The 22,218-nt window shown below is 37.2% G+C and overlaps 1 protein-coding gene across 2 annotated transcripts in view; it reads left to right on the top strand.

The window, feature by feature from the left end:
* LOC141337254 (receptor tyrosine-protein kinase erbB-4) overlaps nt 1-22,218 on the top strand; it is a 207,576-nt gene that overhangs the window by 111,021 nt on the left and 74,337 nt on the right. For both annotated transcript variants that reach the window (XM_073843037.1, XM_073843036.1), the window contains exon 2: nt 6,587-6,738. In XM_073843037.1, the coding sequence (XP_073699138.1) occupies nt 6,587-6,738 (152 nt within the window). The remainder of the gene's footprint in view (nt 1-6,586; nt 6,739-22,218) is intronic.

Raw genomic sequence — 22,218 nt, 5'->3', positions numbered from 1 at the left:
CGAGTTTCTTGACCTTTGATTTTGTTCCTGATATTGTTTATTTTATATTTCAGTTTATGTCTAGTTGTGCCGTGTTGGCCTTTTTGTTTGTTTAGTTTGTTTTCATTTCATTAAAAATACTCACCTGCATTTGGACCCAGACCTCATCCTTCTTACTCGTGACAGGATTAGCCTATTTTTCAGTGGTCTTTTGCAAACACCAGATTTATATAAGAAGGAGGAAATGATGGTGTTTAAGACTCACGGTATGTCATGTCCATGTACAGAACTGTTATTATTCAACTATGCCACGGTAAATACAGTTTTCCATTCAATGGCACCTTTAAATATGCCTTCATGAAGGATTTATCAAACACACATCTTTTTGTACCACAAGATGTTAATTGATGGACTATGGATTATTGTGATGTTTTTATCAGCTGTTTGGACTCAGTTGAAGAAAAAATCCTGCCTACAGTACATTGAATACATTTTCAGCAACTTTTCATTTTTGGGTGAACTATTCATTTAGTTCTTTTAAAGAGAACTGTAAATTATAAATATATCATCATATTCCCTTAATTAGTGTATAGTGACTACTCTGAAAAATAGGATTGACTTTGAAACTATTACATTTCACAAATAATTACAAGAAAATGTCATAAAACATACTCCAATTATCTTTGTTTTGTTTACAACTTTGAAAAAAAAAAATCATTTTCACAGTGGCACTGCTTGCAACTCCTCTAGATGATATATTCTATTTCACATACTCGGCTCATACATCGTCAAGAATATCAGCATATGTTCTGTCAAGCTGTTTCTCCGTATCCCGTCTACAGGATCAGGCGACATGAGCTGTTCCTGCTACATTAAGTGCAAAACTCTTTTCAGGGTTAGAAGGAAAGAATGGCGGCAGAAAATTGGCTGGGACGAGTCATTAAATCCTCTGTCTGCTTAATACAAATCACTTCCACCTGTGTCTTACCAGCAGGTGATGCCTCGCTGCCCACTGACAAAATCTAAAAGAACAAGCTAATCAATCCGATGATAAAGGTTTTATATTAGAGAGATTAGAGTGATTCACAGTAGCCCAGAAAACATTTGTGTCACAGTACATTGTGAGAATGATGACACATACTCTATTTGGGTCTGTTGTGTATTTTATATGACAAAAAAATAATTGTTGTAATATGCTTAAGGTCATCAGAAGATATGAGGTGGATATATATAGTATATACAATTGATGTCAAAAGTTTACATACACCTTGCAGAATCTGCTAAATGTTCATTATTTTACCAATTTAAGAGGGATCATACAAAATGCATGTTGTTGTTTTTTTTTTACTACTGAATTGAAAAAGATATTTCACATAAAAGTCGTTTACGTATAGTCACATGAGAAAAAAACAATAGTTGAATTTATAAAAATGAACCCGTTCAAAAGTTTACATACACCTGATTCTTAATTCTGTGGTGTTACCTGAATGATCCACAGCTGTTGTTTTTGTTTTGTTTTGTTTTGTTTAGTGATAGTTGTTCAGTGTTTTGTTTGTCCCGAACAGTTAAACTGCCTGCTGTTCTTCAGAAAAATCCTTCAGGTCCCACAAATTATTTGGTTTTTCAGAAGTTTTGTGTATTTGGACCCTTTCCAACAAAACTGTATGATTTTGAGATCCATCTTTTCACTCTGAGGACAACTGAGGGACTCATATGCAACTATTACAGAAGGTTCAAACGTTCATAAATGTTTTAGAAATAAACATGATGCATAAAGCTGGGAGGTGAAAACTTTTTGAATTTGAAGATTAGGGTACATTTAACTTATTTTGTTCTCTGGGAAAAATGTAAGTATCTTGTGTAGCTTCTGAAGGGCAGTACTAAATGAAAGAAAAAGAGGCAAAATGAGAAAAATGTACACATCTTTATTTTGTTCAAAAGTTTACGCCCTTGGTTCTTAATGCATGACTTTGAAATAACTGTATTAATCTTCACTTTTCCAGGCCTGAAAATCCACCTCATATCGTCTAATGATCTAAAACATATATACAAATTAATTTTGAACATATATATTTGACATATTTTGTTGGCTTTACCATCGCAGGAATACATTTAATTTTAAAATATATTACAACAGTAAACAGTTTCTTTAATTTGTAATAATATTTTGTAATAAAAGTTTTTTTTTTTTGTTTTTTTTTTTTTGTTAATACGCTGAGATAATACCATGTCATTTTTGGGATGTATGGTACTATTATTTAATATTAACATGAATATAAATTAATATATTGTTTAATTATTTAATATTAATTAATATTACTATATTCCACGAATATCAAAGTACCATTTTTACACCATCACTCTACCATGGTGATGCCACATTATTTATTGAAACCGATTTCTACATTAGATCTTTCTACTGATTCCAAGTAAAAGCAATGCATACACTTTTTTTGTGATGTCTTTTGCATATGCTTTCCGAGCACATAGCCAACGTGTTTAATGGTTAATACATGTGCCGTGCACAGGTGACACAGACATTTGTGTGGTGCTTCAAAAAAGGCTTGCTATTGGTGAGAAAATAAGAAAAGATTTGTTGTACCACCAAGTTTGAGCTATAGATGATGAGGGGCATTATAATGAAATCAGCAGTAATGTTTTCATCTGTCAGCCCATCAATCCTGCTGTGGTGCTCAGTTAGCTTTTTAATAATGTCATACACATCCTCACTCACGCATCTCTCAGACATCAGGGATTTTTGAATGTCACTTTCATTTCTGACAGTATGCAGGGTTAAAAAGAGAAATAAGAAAGAGAACAAGTTTTTAGATTCCTGTTTTAGACGGCTACATCAACATGACTTCAGTAACAAACAAACCTAAACTTTTACGGCTTATTTCTGAACATAGTTCAGAGCAAAGAAGCAAAACAACTCCTGTTCATAGGTACTGCCCACAATAAGACAAACTTTCTGTCTTTTTTCAAAGACAGTTGTCAACTTGGTAGATGAAGGACTATTTTCTTCTATCTTGAGTGCAGGTGTCTTACACTGAGCATATGGATTCACCGAAAAGTAGAGGCAAAACCTCTACCCCCTGTGGTCCTGATCTCCATGGTCCAACAACGTCATTATTGAAATGACAGTAAATTAAAGAAGTGTCCTCATTTGCCTGCCACTCTGCTTTTTGTGAAATAAATTAGTTGAGACCTCTGTGAGCAGCACAGCAGTAGGCCTTATTAATATTGTTTCTCTTGGCAGCGGCTACATGCAGGAATTCCAGGAGTCAATGGGACAGACATGCCCACAACATTAAAAACAATAGGTAAAAGACTCATTGCGCACAGCAGGGAGCATCTGTGTGTGTGTGTGTGTGTGTGTGTGTGTGTGTGTGTGTGTGTGTGTGTGTGTGTGTGTGTGTGTGTGTGTGTGTGTGTGTGTGTGTGTGTGTGTGTGTGTGTGTGTGTGTGTGTGTACCTGGTATTCATCACGTTGTGGGGACCAAATGTCCCCACAAGGATAGGAATACCAGTAGATTTTGACCTTGTGGGGACATTTCTCAGGTCCCCATGAGGAAACAGGCTTATAAATCATGCACAATGAGTTTTTTTGATGAAGTAAAAGTGTGCACAATCTCCTGTGAGGGCTAGGTTTAGGTGTAGGGTAGGTGTAGGGCGATAGAAAGTACGGTTTGTACAGTATAAAAACCATTACGCCTATGGAATGTCCCCATAACATGTAAACCCAACATGTGTGTGTGTGTGTGTGTGTGTGTGTGTGTGTGTGTGTGTGTGGGAAGTCACAAATGAAATGACTGTTTTGTATTTAGGTATTGATGGGCATGCATACACACTCTGAATATATTATGTGTATTTGTGCATATTCATCCATCTGTGTAACACTTTTTTTATATTATAAGAGGGATACGTGATATAATATATGTATTTTCTAAATGGGCCTAAAATAAGTGGATTTGAAAGCACACAAGAAAGCTGTGAATACTTCACAGCACATAATCAAGCTTGATTTACATTTACATTTATTTTTGTAACTAATTTATAGTTTAGTTGCAACTGCAAGTAAAACTTTTATTTATCTCCTAAGTGCTTAAATTGATTTGATTTGTCTTCACAATTCAGCTGTCTATTGAGAATTCAGTGTATGTTACAGTAATGTTACACATTATAATGTAAAATGTGATAACTGTCATGAATGGATTTGTTTATGAACTGTTTGTTCCTTTTCTTTTTCATGATCTAATTGCTATTGTACTTTGATGCTGTAAATGACTCTTTTTCAAAATAGTGGATTGTCTTAAAATAGCGTGATTCATATTAGGACATATTATGTTCTGTTTATTTACCAGTTTTTCATCTAAAATTCTCCTGGAGGGTTTGATTTCTGCTTGCTACTATTTCTTTCACTCACAGCATCATCATTTGCCCAGTGGTCATGTAAAGCTATAATCACACCACAAATATAGAATTATTTATTGGTCAGCTTTAAAATCGATTTTTTTTTTTCATATTTCTTCCCACGACTTGAGCAAGTTTGATTGGTTTGCCTCAGTATGCATCTGTCCATCATTAATAAACATATAGTTAGTATTATATATATATATATAATACTAACATGAATAGCATGAATAATATCACCAATAATAATAGTTATGCTTTATGCTACTATTTCATTGAATATGTTCATTGAAAACATAAATATTTAAGTGATCTTCATTATTGCTATCAACATAAATGTATATTTTTATTGAATATTTTTAATAAAAAAATATTTTAGTAATTAAAAAAAATATTAAATATTAAAAATGTATTATAAAAACTAACTTTTCTAATAGTAAATCATTTTATTATTGTTATTATTATTATTCAAATTACATTGAATATGTTATATTATTATACTGTCAACAACCTCAAAAATGTTTTTAATCAAAATGTTGTTATTTATTAATCAAATCTTAAATATTACAACATTTATTATAAACCAATAACTATTATTATTATTAATGCTAAAATTAGATTACATTTTTTATATTCTTATAGTATCGTGAACAACCTTAAAATGCTTTTAATTAAAAATGCATTTGTATTGTTTAATAAAATATAAATATTAAAACAGTTATTATAAAACAATAAATTTTGTAAAAAAAAAAAACTATACTACTACTAATAATAGTAAACATATTATTATATTATAATGCTAAAATTACATTGAATTTTTTATGTTCTTATACTGTGGTCAACCACCTCAAAAACATGTAAAGGTGCTTAAGAGAGACTTGAATACTGATTCGTGAGAATCATGAATACTGATGCAGAAGTGACATAGTGAGTATTTCCTGCCAAAGGAAACCAATGGCCATGTGTTTCACACAGGCACACATAAGCATTCTCATATGAATCACTGGACATGTACTTTCTACTCTCACACACGTTTACAATAATCCATTTTGTGGTGCTCAGCAGGCATGGGCCAGCTGATGTAGCAGATGGTTCAGGCTGGACCCAGGAAGGTGTTTGATGGGTGGAAATAGGTGTATTTAATTGCATGTCAAGTCTGACACCTCTGCCAGGGTTAAAGGGGCCTGTCTGTTCCTGTGCCTGTTAGCCCTCACAGCTCCTTCAGCCAAGACTCATCACTGTCCCTGGAAATCATCGCTAATAGCACACACACACAAAACAACAATAGATCTCCACTGGTTCTACACAGAGTCCGGAAATGTACACTGGACATCTCAAAACATCACCACAGTTAACTTGCAAAAGTAGGAATCTATCTGTTTATCTTTGACAAAAAATATAGTACAGTTGTCAGTTGTAAACTGCTTTTGCATTATCCAAAGCATGTAAAGTTTGATGTATCTTCCCGTTTTACACTCCCCTTTACTTTTTTAAAAAGGTGCATGAAAGCCCATGCAATATCCCTCAGTAAGAGTGAATCTCACTGGGTCACTTCAACCTGAAACAAAGACATGGTTAAATGAAACCTGGCATCACTGAGATTCCAAGCCAGGATTAGTCTCTGGGATCAGTGGAACAATCACTCATCAAATACTTCATTAAAACCTGCCGTACAGCCCTCAGTGCTCAGCTGGGCGAAAATAAAGAGAGGCTGACGTTAACGCCGTTGCTACAGTAGGAACACTGGCTGTTTTTAATTGAAAAAGCGGAAAATGCCTCTTTTATCTGGTTGTTGTGGATGGCAGATGTTTAGAGTTGCAAAAGCAGGTCAGCGGAAGCGTAAATGCACATGAACCTTCGCTCAGTAATTTGGCTAATTACTTTCTTGAAGTAATGACCTGTGTCTTTTCACACAATATGTGCGATTCTGGAGCGTCCATATGGAGAAAAAGATTTATGATTGTGGCCTAAGGACACTGCACACATTGTTTAGAGAAGCTAATGTTGTTTTGGAGGGTTTCCAGTGACTTACCTTTTTTTTTTTTTTTTTTTTTTTTTATTCCTAATTTTTGTTGGCTTTCATATCTGTGGTTATCTAGTGCTGGCTATTTATGCAAGAGTATACATTACTAAGGAATTATTTGCATTGATGCATTGTTTAGTTTTCTGATCTTTACCTTTTTTCTCTCTATAGTGTGTCCTGGCACTGATAACAAGCTCAGCACGCTGTCGGATTTGGACCAGCAGTACAAAACTCTTCGCAAGTTCTACGAGAATTGTGAGGTGGTCATGGGTAATCTGGAGATCACCAGTATTGAAAGAAACCGCAACCTCTCTTTCCTCAAGGTGAGATTATCATTGTGGTTTTTTACAGCATTTTATGGATGTCATTATAGGCACAATCGAGGAAGGGCTTGATGAAGGGCTCCTCCAATGGGCAAATTATAGATTTTTGTCAGAGTAAATGGCATATTTAATTTGATGCAAATGAAATGAGGTTGTAGGGTTAGTGGTGCAGTCTGCTCAATATGTTTTAAAGGGTTTTAGTCACGTGTCATTTTCACAACCCATTTTTATCCCTATACAAAATTTTAATGTTTTATCCACTGAATACAAAAGTTAACAAAGAAGGCTATAAAAGGGTGGTTTCAAGGCAGCCAAAGGATGACTTAAAATGACAGTTCACCCAAATATGAAAATTCTGTCATCATTTACTTACTCTCAAGTTGTTTCAAACTTGTCAGCAAATACGCAAAATACATTTTGAAGAATGTTGGTAACCAGACAGCTAGCCGTTGACTTCCATAGTATTTTTTCAACCCAGGCTCATTGGAAATACGTGCCTCTATATACTGTACATTTCTGCGACACTGCCCTCCAAAAGTTTAGAAAAAAGCCCTAGAACAGTGGGGTTTTGGACAATATTGGCATGAATCCTTTTTAATTTGTGATAATTTTGCACTGATAAGGGACAACACAAACTACGAAAACATATTTTATTACATAAACAGTTTATACATAGAAAAAAAAACCACTTTAATTTTCAATTCATCAAAATATCCACCATTAGCAGCTATTACAGCTCTGCATAATCTGGGCATCCGAGTTGTCAGTTTATTCAGACATTGACTTGATATATTACTTGATATAAGCCTCCTGAAAGATTGCCCAAAGATGATTCACACTGGCTAAGTTTAAAACAGTAACCAGGCATCACAGCTGGCAAAGGGGCATGTCTGACTTTGACATGTATATATATTTGCCATTATTATGTAATCATTCATTATTGCTTGTCTTCAATAATAATGTCAAGTTACTTTAATGTATTTACACCAAAAAAATAATAAGGATTTATGCTGATATCATCCAAAACCAGGGATGTGTTTTCAAACTTTTGGAGGGCAGTGTAGACTTGGACTTCCATAGTATTTTTAACATACTATGAAACTCAATGGCTATAACTGTTTGGTTACCAACATTCTTCAAAATATCTTCAAGAAAGAAACTCATACAGTTTTGGAACAACTTGAGGGTGGGAAAATGATGAAAAAATGTAATTTTTTGGGTGAGATATTCCTAAAGACATTTAAATTATTATTAATATGTTTAAAACAAATCTAAATCTAATAAGTAAAAATGTTAAAAAGTCAAAAAGGTTAAAAACCCTTGTTGTGTGCTGTTGTTTTTTGGTAGATATGTTATAATCTTTGTTCTCTTTCATGTTGCTCTTACATATAAGGGTAATTTTGGGACCTGTAGAGAATAGGGGCTCATTTCCTTTGATTATCTCTAAAGTAGTGTAGTGTAGTGTAGTGATCAGGGATAGGGGAAATTAATCAAACCCCTTTCAAGTTTCTGTATCTTAATAAATTCCTAATCAGTAAAAAAGAGGATAAAAAACACAAGTTTATAGTTTCAGGAAATAAAGTAGACAAGCGGTTTTGTGACAAGTGTCATATTAGTAAGAAAATCTAATATCCAAATTTTCAGTGTTGGAGAAAGTTACTTTTAAAAGTAATGCATTACAAAATTGAGTTACTCCCTAAAAAAGTAACTACTTAGTTACTTTTTATGGAAAGTAATGTGTTACGTTACTTTTGCATTACTTTTTAAAACTGGGCAGGGCTTGCTTGTTTGTTTTTAATATAAAAAGTTTTCACACCAAAAGCCTCAAGCTTAGAGAAAAGTAAATGCGTCTGTACAGTAGACCACAAAAGAAAAAATGTCAACTCTTCAGCAATAATAAAGGAAAACAAATGTTAGATTATCTTGAGTAATTTTTGCTTATTATTATGAATGAATTGGATCATCGAAGGTCGGCAGCAAAGACATTTGTTGATAAAATGGGATTACATACATAAAGGATATTTGTATTATTTAACATATTTAATTATTGCAGGTTTGCGTTGAATTTCACTGTTTTTATTAATTTTGAGGAATACTGTATCTATTTAGTGAGTGAGATGAATTAATGCATGTTCACATTTATTCTAGAACTAAAGTAACATCTTACTCATATTTCTCTCAACATGGGGACAGGAGAGCTTTTAATCAAAATTGGGGGGGTAACTGGCATTACTTATTTGAAAAAGATATTTTCTTGCAAAAACTAATGCGTTACTTTACTAGTTACTTGGAAAAAGTAATATTGTTACGTAACTTGTGTTACTTGTAATGCGTTACACTCAACACTGAAAATTTTTAACAAAAGTTACATAATATATAATATTCATGCACTTTTTCAGATATTGATTTGTCTGTTTGTCATACATGGATGGAGCTGTTGATATGTGTCTTGCTTTACAGTCACCTAAAGATGTACATAGATTACTGTTCAAAAGGTATTTGATCAAAAATACAGTAAAACAGTAATATTATTACTATTTACAATATTTTAAAATCTAATTTATTCCTGTGATGGCAAAGCTGAATTTTCAGCATAGTTTCTCCAGACTTCAGTGTCACATGATCCTTCAGAAATCATTCTAATAAGCTGATTTGCTCCTCAAGAAACATTTATTATATTGCAATAAAAAATGTATAGCATCATAGCATCCTGTGGTAGATTAGAATGCTGGAGACTTTGACTGACAGCTCATTAAAGTCTCATCAAGGCACCTGATTGTTACATGGCAGCTGAGTGGGAACATCAAGCTCAGTGTCCCTGTAAGCGCAGTAGACACAAATAATCGCCTTCATCTTCCAACTGAAATATGTGAAAAATGTAAACCGTGTGGGTTGATGTTGTTCAGTCGTGTCGTTTTTTGCAGACCGAGCAGGATTTTCAGCACAATGGGGCTTTACTCCGGTGTAATAATGCTTCAGTTGTTCTGGCTGGCTCTTGTTCTGTTACACGGGTCATTCACTCCAGTCTCTGCGGTCGTTGTGAAGACTGAAGTGGTTTCGGGCAGTATTGAGGAAGTTGAAATTGTCTTGAAAGAATATAGGTATTACACGCATACAAAAATGTACTGCTTCACAATCTCAGAGGAATGGGTTAGGGAGGTTTTTACATATTTGTTTCACGTTATGTTATATAAGGAATATTCAAGGTTCAATAATACACACTTAAAAATAAAGGTGCTTCACGATGCCATAGAAGAACCGTTTTTGTCTAAAAGGTTCCATAAAGAACCTTTAACATCTAAAGAACCTTGCTGTTACACAAAAAAAGGTTCTTCAAAAAGGTAAGAAAGAGATAGTTCTTTTAAGAACCTTTGACAGAATGGTTCTTTTTGAACCAAAAATGGTTCTTCTTTGGCATTGCTGTGAAGGACCTTTTAAAGCACCTTTTAAGAGTGTAGTTCAACTCATTTAGCATAATGTGGTTTATCACAAAAAAAGGTCTTGTTACTTGTTTTCTAAACAAAAATAAGTTGTAATAAAGTGCTTGCATTGGAAACACAAAGTGTTTGAAAGTGAATATTGAAATTAAAGTGATATGCATGGAAAAGCTGGACCTACTGTACATTCATGTTGAAATTATGTTTTCAATTCTTTAAATCTGACAAAAAAAAAGTTCTTACAGACAACATTTCACATGTTTTTCCCTTGTTAGCTCTTCTAGTGATCATGGTCAGATATCTTAAACTCCCTATGAACTATGAATGTTTTGATCATTTTCATTCTGTTTTTAATTCAAAGTTGCTGTCATCTTGAAATTTTCAGAATTTTTTTCCAGTTTTGCCCTTGCAGTGAAAGAGTACTATTTTTTCTCTCTTAATGAGTGACTTGAGAATAAGAATTAATTTGATTCTACTTTCACAGATTTGGATCAAAGTCTTTACGATTTGTAGAATCACTGCCCAAAACTGTTGAAACATGAAATTTAATTAGATTTGCTGAGAATTTCAATGCATAGTCAAATTAGGAGTGGTTCTGTGTGCATGTGCTTAGAATGTTGATTAAACTGACTTTTTTCTAATAGTCACATTAACTCAACCGTCATTATTTGTCTGGAAATTACTCGTCTGTGAAAATAATCACAATGAGATATGTAATAAATTATTTTCTAGGATCTTATATCAGACACATTTAAAGTCAACATGAAATAAAAAAAAAACATTACATTATAGCATTTTTTCATGAAAAAATCATTAATTTGAGGTCTGAAATGACTTTTCATTTGGTTGAAATCACCAAGCCCTCTCAACCAAATGAAATGCATTAAATATCACATAGAAATATTTCAAATTACAAGTGGGTTGCAAACACCATTTAATGTTGACTTTAATTTTTTTTATTTCCATTCTCTTTAAAATTCAACAGTTTTACAGTTTTTAAAATCCTTTGAAATCAAATTGGCTTCCTATACAGAATGTAGGCAGTACTGTGATTGGTCATTAATCAAACTCACCCATATGAGAGGTGATTGTTCTGTTCACTGGTTTTCTCAGGGATGTTCACATTTATATTTGAGATTTAAATTCAGCTTCCAGCTAATTTTATGCTGCTGATTTTTTCTGTTATTAAATTGTATTGTTTGAACTCAAATGACCACATTCTCCTTTGAAGGAACTCATAGAATTATAGGGCAAAGTATTGTTGCTTCTAGTCCATGTGCCATGTGTTGGGGGGAGAAAAAATACAGTCTTTCTCTTCCTGGAAAACAGACCTTTCATTGGCATCCAAGTTTTGCCCAATCAGATTTTAATAGAAAATGTGTTTCATCTGAACTTCCTGCATCAACAGGAAATACATAAGCCAAGGAAGGTAAACAGTGCTAATCGCCAAGCGATTTATGCATTTGCCAGATAATTTAATCTAAAGCGACTTTGCATTGCATTCAAAGTACACATTTAGTCAAATCATGCCTTCATGTCATTTATGCATCACTGTAAAACATAATATGATCCATGTCATGGCAACATATGTTTTTCCATTACATCAACTCAATTTTTTAAGTTATACAAATGCTAATTCAATGTCAAGTCTGTTTAGTGTAATCTAATGTGAAGTAGCTTGTACAGCCAATTTGATTATACTTGAAAAATAATAATAAATGCAGTTACTAATTTTATTTAGTTAATGCTCCATGCAGGAATGTTCAGTATTTTCATGTGGTCTCTATTTTTTGCATTTCATTTCATCTTTGAAGCATCTATTTATGCTTTCTACACCCTTCCTATCTACAATTTTTATATGACTCAGTAAGGGCCACATGCACACTTACATGTGAATTTAAATGGGGCCTGTACTTTAGCTGGTGAGTGAGACAAAAAGCCACTTGACTCCTGGATTTCTTCTCTTGGGTTTTAGACATCCTGCATTTTCACGCTGAAATATAATGTAGAAGAAGGGTTTTCAGTGATATACTGTCCAGAGTAAGAGTAGGACTGTTGGAGGAAGTATTAATCACTTGATGTGCTAACAGCTCTGCCTCATTATCACTCTGTCACTGTGAGAGGTTCAGGCAGTTTCGGTGCGGAGCCGAGTGTTACTGCGAGCTTTAAGTGAGTCATTTGTTAAGGCTTGCACTTCACTAACTCATTGCTGCAGCATTAGCAATTTAAGTGTGTCTGAGTTGCATTTATGCATTGATAATTATATAGTCATTTCTTGAATATGCATGCAACATTTTGTATGTTTGTTTGTCGCTTGTTTATTTAAATGGCTTATGATTCACAGGGAATCATTGTTAGAACAAGAATGTTATGTAAGATGTTTAGCTTTGTAACTTTCGTACTCTATAGGATTTTTTAAAAGAATAGTTTACCCATTTTTTAATTTGCTGTTAATTTACATACTATCCAACCTGTAAATGAGTTTGCTTGCTCACCTCTGCAATGAATTTTCACTTTGCAAGACGTTAATCGATGACTGAAGTTGTGCGGATTATTGTAATGTTTTTATCAGCTGTTTGGACTCTCGTTGTGACGGCACCCATTTACTGCAGTGAATGAGCAAGTGGAGTACTGCTAAATTTCCCCAAATCTGTTCTGATAAAGAAATAAACTCATTCACATCTTCACTGTAAAAAAAAACACACAATTTGTTGAGTAAACTTAAATAATTTGTTACCCTGCTGCCTTAAAATTTTAAGTTGAATCAATTCAAATATCTAAGTTGTCACTTAGTACAACTTAACATTTTAAGTTGACTAAACTTTTTTGAGTTGACTGAACTTAAAATTATAAGGCAACCATGTAACAAATTATTTTAAGTTGATTCAACAAATTGTTTTTTACAGTGTTGGATGGCCTGAGAGAGAATAGATTTTCAGGAAATTTTAATGAGGGTTGGGAAAAATGTCAAAAAGAAAATATTAAATAGTATTTTATAGAGCTAACTAACCATATACTTGTGGATAGACAGAATAGATGTTAAAATAGCTTTTCTTATTCCAGAATATGAACCACATATTCTGGCTGACTCAGCCATGTTAGAGTCTATAAATAGCTACATGGAAACCCAGTAATACATTCCATGAATATACATTTTTGTGTTACAGAACTCTGACTGTCACAGCATGATTTTCTTGGCCTTTTCATTGGTTTACTGGTGTCCCATGGCCCTGTTTATGTGACATGTGTCTGTTTCAACATTTAATGAGCTGCCTTACTGACTACTGCCAATATAGGCAGCTGTCTTCTAAGACAGCATCCAAACAGAGATGGAGCCTCATACGTGACCAATTTTTGAACCCTCTATAGGCAGCAACCCAAATAGCGATTTACACAGGAGAGACTACTCAAAATTGACTGCAGTAGAGTTTGGCAGTAACATATTGCTAAACTAATAAATAAGCCTCTTCAAAGTTGATGCCCTTGTAGGCATAAAAATACAGTGAGGGGAAAAATTATTTGATCCCCTGCTGATTTTGTACAGTTGCCCACTGTCAAATAAATGATCAGTCTATAATTTTAATGGTAAGTTTATTTTAACAGTGAGAGACAGAATAACAGCAGAAAAATCCAGAAAAACGCATAGCAAAAAAGTTATAAATTGATTTGCATTTTAATGAGTGAAATAAGTATTTGATCCCCTATCAATCAGCAAGATATCTGGCTTCAGGTAGTGAGCTGAAATTATAAGGACTCTCTAAAAGGGAGTGCTCTTATTTTAAGCTTGTTACCTGTATAAAAGACACCTGTCCACAGAAGCAATCAATCAATCAGATTCTAAGCTCTCCACCATGGCCAAGACCAAAGAGCTGTACAAGAATGTCAGGGACAAGATTGTAGACCTACACAAGGCTGGAATGGGCTACAAGACCATTGCCAAGCAGCCTGGTGAGAAGGTGACAATAGTTTGTGCGATTATTCACAAATAAAACAAACACAAAATAACTGTCAATCTCCCTCGTTCTGGGGCTCCATGCAAGATCTCACCTCATCGAGTTTCAATGATCATGAGAATCAATTAAGGAATCAGCCTAGAACCACACGGGAGGATCTTGTCATTGATTTCAAGGCAGCTGGGACCATAGTCACCAAGAAAACAATTGGTAACACACTACGGCGTGAAGGACTGAAATCTTGCAGCGCCCCCAAGGTCCGCCTGCTCAAGAAATCACATGTACAGGCCCATCAGAAGTTTGGTGGGTGATAACCTCCTTCCCTCAGCCAGGGCACTGAAAATGGGTCATGGATGGGTATTCCAGCATGACAATGACCCAAAACACATGGCCAAGGCAACAAAGAAAAAAAAAAAAGCACATTAAAGTCTTGGAGTGGCCTAGCCAGTCTCCAGACCTTAACCCCATAGAAAATCTGTGAAGGGAGTTAAAGGTTCGAGTTGACAAACATCAGCCTCAAAACCTTAATGACTTGGAGAGGATCTGCAAAGAGAAGTGGGACAAAATCCCTCCTGAGATGTGTGCAAACCTGGTGGCCAACTACAAGAATCATCTGACCTCTGTGATTGCCACCAAGTACTAAATCATGTTTGCAATCACTTAAATCACTTATTTCACTCATTAAAATGCGAATCAATTTCTTTTTTGAAATGCGTCTTTCTGGATTTTGTTGTTGTTGTTGTTGTTGTTGTTGTTGTTATTCTGTCAATTACTGTTCAAATAATTGCTCAATTGTTCAAAACCATTAAAATTATAGACTGATCATTTATTTGTCAGTGGGCAAACATACAAAATCAGCAGGGGATCAAATATTTTTTTCCCTCACTGTATATTGCACAAACAAAAGATATTTTGTAGTTTAATAAATAAATAAAAACATTTAATGGTCTGTATTAATTTATACATGTATATATATATATATATATATTTATTTTATTTTTTTAAATGCCATTCTTTTGAACTTTATATTCATCAAAATTCTTGGTTTCCTCAACAACATTGCTTATTAGACTGATTTCTGGAGGACCATGTGGCAGGAGTAATGGCTGGTAAAATTCAGCTTTGCATCAAAAGGAATAAATTTAATTAAAAAATATATATATATATATTCAAATAGAATATAGATATTTTAATATAAATAATATTTTACAGTTTTTTTTACTGCATGTTTGATCAAATAAATACATTTTACCAGCAGTGTATATTTATAATCTTGATTTAGAATTTTCACTCAGCTCATCACAGTGCATTATGGGATTGCATTGTATGCAAAAGATGCATAGGATGCTGCTTCCTTTGTCAAAACAAAGTATCCAGGCTATCTTACAAGTTACCTTCCATTTGGAACAGTCTTTGAACTGGACGTGTGCCTGTGCTGTCTAACTAGGCAGCTCAATAACTTTTGGAACAGAGCTAATAATTTGCAGATTCACTGGCAATAAAAAGCTGTTTCTCAAACAATTCCATTTTTCAAAAGTTACGCTCACACAAAAAAAACAGGCCCATTGGGTGGACCGTTATTGCTATCCAGCCTAGAGTTTCCTATAGTAGATTATTATTACTTTCCTGCTTTTTTATCTACAGCACTTTTAAAATGGGAAATATTATGGTAGGTGCAAGACTTGGTAATATTTGTATCATTTTGAGGATGTGTTTCCTACAGCAAAAATTCGAGCACAGGCCAAGGCTTGTTAAACTCTTCAGTTTGTGATAATGCACAGGCCATATATATGGGGTCAGGATGTACCCGACTGCATGATGGATAGTTCTGTGTCCAATGCCCTGCAGCGGTGTGGAGTTGTGTCCTTATTAGTGGGTAAACAGATGGGAGGATGGCTAAGGTGAGCTGATGTTTGAGATGCTGCTGGAAACTGCAGCCCAACAGCTTGTCCTGTTCTATTAGAGTTCATGCGTGCCAACATGGCTATACATTGGCTTGGTTATAAACTCTAGTAAATTACCTACCTAGAAAGCATGTTTAGACATCATACTGTAAGTGTGTTCCTAATACTGCGTGCTGCTCTAATCACTAAAATAACGTCACTGGCTTAAATCTAAGGCATCATTGCATGCATTATATTCTTCACAGATAACACAATCTGAAAATGCATGGCAACATATATTGGTAAGAGACTTCCATCAAAAACGTAAAACCTTTTGAACTGTAATGTCCACAGTTGCCTAGAGAGTAGACAGTGAGGCTGTTTTGAACACAGCTCATGTGTAGTCTTGATAAACTGCATAAGCTAATGTGGAAATAAAATAAAGGCCTTAATTTTATTCCGGCTCTGAGGCTGTTATAGTGTTGGTATCTGACCTGATTGCACTTAATCCCAACCCTTCTGAAAGTAAAGGGCAAAACTGATCACGTATCAGCAGTTAGTAATAACTTCTGCCCTTTTTTAGAAAGCCACTGTTGTTTCCCATTCTAGCCTCCGCAGTTTCTTATTAGATCCGACACAGCACTGTGGCAAGGTCTCAGAGGTGAAATAATTTCCTGAGAGCAATTACAGGCACCAGGAATTCCCATGATTGCTATTATATTAAAAGGTATGACTATAAAAGCGAATTATAATTGAACAATCACCATTTATCTGAATAAGGCTCCATCTTTTTCTGCATCACGAGGGGAAATGCTGACCGTTTAAGCCACCAATTTAGAGTACATTCATAATTGTTTGAAGCAACCTCAGTCTTCTTTGCATGTGTCCACAAACACCAAGTATATTAGTCCAGTTTTGTATCTTAATGGAGGGATTTATAGGATCTTGATGGTTTTAAAGTTAGAAAAAAAACTTCTGTACTGTGATGTACATCCACATAGAAAAAAACACGAAGGGCGTGAGATAATTCCTCTGTTTTTGATTGGATGGAAGCATATTTAAATGCAAGTGAAATGTAAGAAAGGGGCGGGGTTCATGCAGACTAATTGATTGGAAAAGTCCAGCATACACTACCAGTCAAAAGATTTTTTTGTGTGTTTTTAAAGAAGTCTCTTCTGCTCACCAAGCCTGCATTTATTTAATCTAAAGTACAGCAAAATTAGTAAAATTTTGAAATATATTTGCTATTTAAAATAATCGTTTTCTATTTGAATATATATTTAAAATGTAATTTATTCCTGTGTTTTTAAAGCTGTATTTTTAGCATCATTCATTTAGCATCACTCCAGTCACATGATCATTCAGAAATCATTCTAATATTCTGATGTGTTGCTGTAACGGGTGTTTTGGGTTTTGTTTTGGGTTTTTGTTTCATGTTCATGTTTTCATGTCTTTTATTTTGTATTTGTTTCATGCTGTTGTGTCTTGCTTCCTTTGCCCTCATGTATTCTTGTCATTGGTTCCCTAGTTCCACGTGTCCTGTTCTGATTGGTTGCTATGTCATGTTCCTTGTTTTCCACTGGTTTGTTTATGTGTTATTGTTCATGTGACCTGTATTGTTTTGTATAAATAGGACTTCTGTTTCAATGGTCCCCTGTCACATATTGAAGTTGTATCTGCTGTCGGTGAGTGTCAAGTCTGTTTCCAAGTCAACTCTGCTTCCAAGTCAAGTCGGTTTGTATCAAGTCAAGTCTCGTCTCGTCTCTGTTTGGATTATCGTTTGTTTGTTTAGATTTATGGATTACGCTTCACTGTAAATAAACTGCACTTGGGTTCATCTCACATCTCGTCGTTCAGTGGATTGATTATTACAGTTGCTTAAATAACATTTTATTACATGTTATTATTTTTATGTTTAAAACAGCTGCATAGATTTTTTTTTCAGGTTTCTTTGATTAATAGAAAGTTCAGAAGAACAGCATTTATCTGAAATCTTATCTTATCATCTTTTGTGAAATTATGTCTTCATCACTTTTGATCAATTTAAGGCATTCTTGCTTGTAAAAGTACTAATTTCTATAATTTCTTTCCCAAAAAAATATGACTCCAAGCTTTTAAATGGCATAGTGTATCATGTTACAAAACGTCTCGGGTTACGTATGTAACCTTAGTTCCCTGAGGACAGGGAACGAGACGCTGCGTCCTGGTTCAGGACACTATGGGAACTGCCTTCGGCATGACCGGTTCTGAAACAAGGTATAGAACAACGACAGTGAACTTGACACTGGCCGGCGCCAGCCTGTGACATCATCAACAGGCGCCTGCTAGTATAAAAGCAGGTGCCTGAGAGCACAACACCATCTTTTTGTCGGACGGAGGTCTGAGACGCAGCGTCTCGTTCCCTGTCCTCAGGGAACTAAGGTTACATACGTAACCCGAGACGTTCCCTTCCGGAGGGAACTCTATGCTGCGTCCTGGTTCAGGACACTATGGGAACGCTTATACCAACGCCGCCATGCCGAGGGATAGGTGATCAAACTGACTGAATGAGGAGTCAAGAAGGAAATCACCCCTGCATCAGCGAGAGTCGCTGGGGCCCAGTGACCTGCCACGGCTAGCCCGGCTACCTGTGCACACAACTCTCAAGCGTGGAGGCCTAGAGGAAGCCTACTACACTTAGCTCTCTAAGTGAAGGAGCTCATAAACGCCCTGACCATAATGGGCGGATTTTAGGGAATGGAGGTCTCAGCAGGGCGAACGCCTGCTCTAAGGACCTGACAACATTCAGTGCTACAGGTATAGATGGGGAAGCGGAGCTTCTGGAGAATGGAGGCTTCATAAAAGACTCTCTAGAAGAGAGGAAGCCTGACAACATTCAATCCACTAGCTCTTAGGAGTGGAGGTCTCAAATAACCCTCCAGTGAGGGGAGACCTAGCTACACTCACGCTTGAAAGTACTGAAAGCGGAGCTTCTGGAGAATGGAGGCTTCATAAAAGACTCTCTGAAAGAGAGGAAACCTGACAACATTCCATCCACTAGCTCTTAGGAGTGGAGGTCTCAAATAGCCCTGCAGTGAGGGGAGACCTGGCTACACTCACGCTTAAAAGTACTGGAAGTGGAGCCTCTGGAGAATGGAGGCTTCATAAAAGACTCTCTGAAAAGAGAGGAAACCTGACAACATTCCATCCACTAGCTCTTTAGGAGTGGAGGTCTCAAAATAACCCTCCAGTGAGGGGAGACCTGGCTACACTCACGCTTGAAAGTACTGAAAGCGGAGCTTCTGGAGAATGGAGGCTTCATAAAAGACTCTCTGAAAGAGAGGAAACCTGACAACATTCCATCCACTAGCTCTTAGGAGTGGAGGTCTCAAATAACCCTGCCGTGAGGGGAGACCTGGCTACACTCACGCCTAGAAGTACTGGAGGCGGAGCCTCTGGAGAACGAAGGCTTCACAGAAGACTCTCTAAAAAGAGAGGAAACCTGACAACGTTCAGTCCACCAGCTCTTAGGAGTGGAGGTCTCACTAGCCCTTCAGTGAGAGGAGACCTGGCTACACTCACGCCCGGAGGAAAAAGCCTATACTCGACACTGTGGGTATTCAGTGAGGCTGCATAGCCTATGCAACCCGAACTACCCGAGTGGAGCTTCTGCTCAGAGGGAATCTACAGAGTGGAGGTCTCATGACCTAACTACACTTGACACTGACGACGGCCTGTGAGGCTGAATAGCCTGTGCAGCAGGCCTGTCTAAGTGGAGATTTCCCGAGGAGTGGAGGCTTCGCCGAAAGGAAGCCTGGCAACACTCTGTGAGTGAGGCTGGCAATGTTCTGCGAGCAGCAGAAGGACTCTAAGAGTGGAGGTCCCAAGACCTACTACACTTCAACACTACAGGCGTTCATCGAAGCTGAACAGCCTAAACGACAGTACTGCCTGAGTGGAGTCTGGAGAGTGGAGGCTTTCTAAAGAGGGAGCCTAACACACCTCCGTGCTTAGCAAGGAAGAACTCTGAGAGTGGAGGTCTCATGACCTAGCTACACTCTAGCCTTGAAGGTCATCCGTGAGGCTGACTAGCCTGTGCGACAGAAATACCTTCATTTTGGAGCTCTTCTGGAGAGTGAGGCCTGAGGAGGCCTGACACTCAATCCTGCTAGCAGCGCTATCTGGATTGGAGCTGGAAAACTAAAAGGTTTTTGAGAAAAACCAGCTCAGAGAGTGGACACGGAGGAACCCTGCGTGGTCCATGGGAGAAAGGAACCTGCCTTTACGGGAGGGACCTTACCATGAGTATGGATTTTAGTGAAGTGCCTGAATAGTGCACTTACCACTCACGTGGATTTCAGAGAATGCTCAAAGACTTGCGTGAGCAAACACCACAAATGTGGTTTTGAGTAGGTGTCCTAAGCATAGCAAGGATCACCAGATTTGCAGTCTCTAGGCGATAGCGGAGCCTGAAAGCGGAGCTTCTGGAGAGGGGAGGCTTCAGCAGAAAGACTCTCTAAGCGAGAGGAGGCCTACGACGCTCTCCCTAGGAAAACTCTTCAGAGTGGAGGCCTCAGGTAAAGCGCTCTAGGCGAGGGGAGGCCTGACTACACTCGACGCTCAAGAAAAGGCAGATACTCACAGTCAGAGCCAATAATGAAAAATCTCATTTATCATCTAGCTCTGTGTAGTGGAGGCTCCGAGACTACATCTCCAAGGAGAGAAGCCTACAACACTAGTTTTTGGTGAGTGGAAGACTGCACTCCCCCAAAAAATAGTCAGCGAGGCCTGCCAGCTGCTATAACTGTGAGAGTGAAGGTCTCAGTACTGTTGGCTGTGACAGAGGGAGACCTATTACACTGTGCTATCGAAGGAGTTGTAAAACTTAAGGGTTTTGGAACCAACTCGAAGAACGGGCACGGAGGATTACCTGCGTGGTCCGTAGGAGAAAGGAACCTGCCTTTACGGGAGGAACCTTACCATAAGTATGGATTTTAGTTAAGTGCCTGAATTAGTGCACTCACCACTCGCGTGGATTTCAGAGAGTGCTCAAAGACTTTGCGTGAGCAAACACCACAAACGTGGATTTAAGAAGGTGCTCTAAGCGTTTCGCGAGAAAGACACCTGTATTAACCCGGGTGATAGCAGAACCCGGAAGCGGAGCTTTCAGTGAGGGAGGCTTTAATGGTTTTACAATCTCTCGAACGTAACCAGCCTGACGACGCTCAACTGAGGAAGCTCTATCGAGTGGAGGCCTTGGAATACACGCCCTCTCATGGAAGGGAGGCCTACTTTGTTTTACACTCAACGCTTGTAGTGACAGGTCCACGGAAAGAGTTCACAAGCTGCCTTAACCTTGTGTTCTCCCGGCCTGTATTTCTGGGAAGTGGAGGCTTAACAGAAACACCTCACATAGAGGGAGCCTAGCAACACTCGACCCAGTAAAAAGCTCTCATGAATGGAGGTCTAAAAATGACCTGGCTACATTCAGTGCTAAGAAGTATTATCTTTATATGTCTCTCTTCACAGCGGACTTCACAGAGAGGAGGCCTCCTAGGCCTGCTACACTCAATTCTACTTCAAAGCGGGGCTTTTTAAAGACAGCGGAGGCTCCAGTAAAACACCTCTCTCTCAGAGAGGGAGCCTTGACAACGCTCTATTCACCCTAGCACACAAACTCCCAGGAGTGGAGGTCTCACATATGTGTATATGAAAATACACAGGGAAGGTACCTGACCACACTCATGCAAAAAGAGTATTACTCTTAGCAGGGTTTGAGTGAGCGGAGGCTTCGGCAGAGCGATACTCCGCCTGAAGCAGCTTGACAACGCTCAAGAGGGTTAATCTCGTATGTATATGTATGTTGGATCATGTCTATACCAAGCTCACTCTAGCGGAGGTTTCAAAACCTGACAACGCTTAACCCACGAGGGGGTTTCTACGAGTGGAGGTCTCTACACACTGTTTTCTTTTATAAAACGAGGGGAGACCTGGCTACACTCGGCACTTGGTGGCAGTAGAACTTAAGAGGAGCTCGAAACTGCAATAGTAAACACCCAAGCGGAGCTGGTAGACAAAAGAAAACATACACATACACGCTTGAATATTTTATTAAAGTGTCTTTACTGTTCACATACCGGGCCAACAGATGGAGCCTCAGTCTCATCGTTGGCCCAGCCCTGGAGTCAAGGGGAAAAGGAAGGGGCAGGTAGCCCCACACTGGCGACC

Source organism: Garra rufa, chromosome 6 (assembly GCF_049309525.1).
Source record: "Garra rufa chromosome 6, GarRuf1.0, whole genome shotgun sequence".
NCBI lineage: Eukaryota > Metazoa > Chordata > Actinopteri > Cypriniformes > Cyprinidae > Garra > Garra rufa.
Note: the sequence above shows the minus strand (reverse complement) of the source record. Positions and strands in the feature narration are given on the sequence as shown.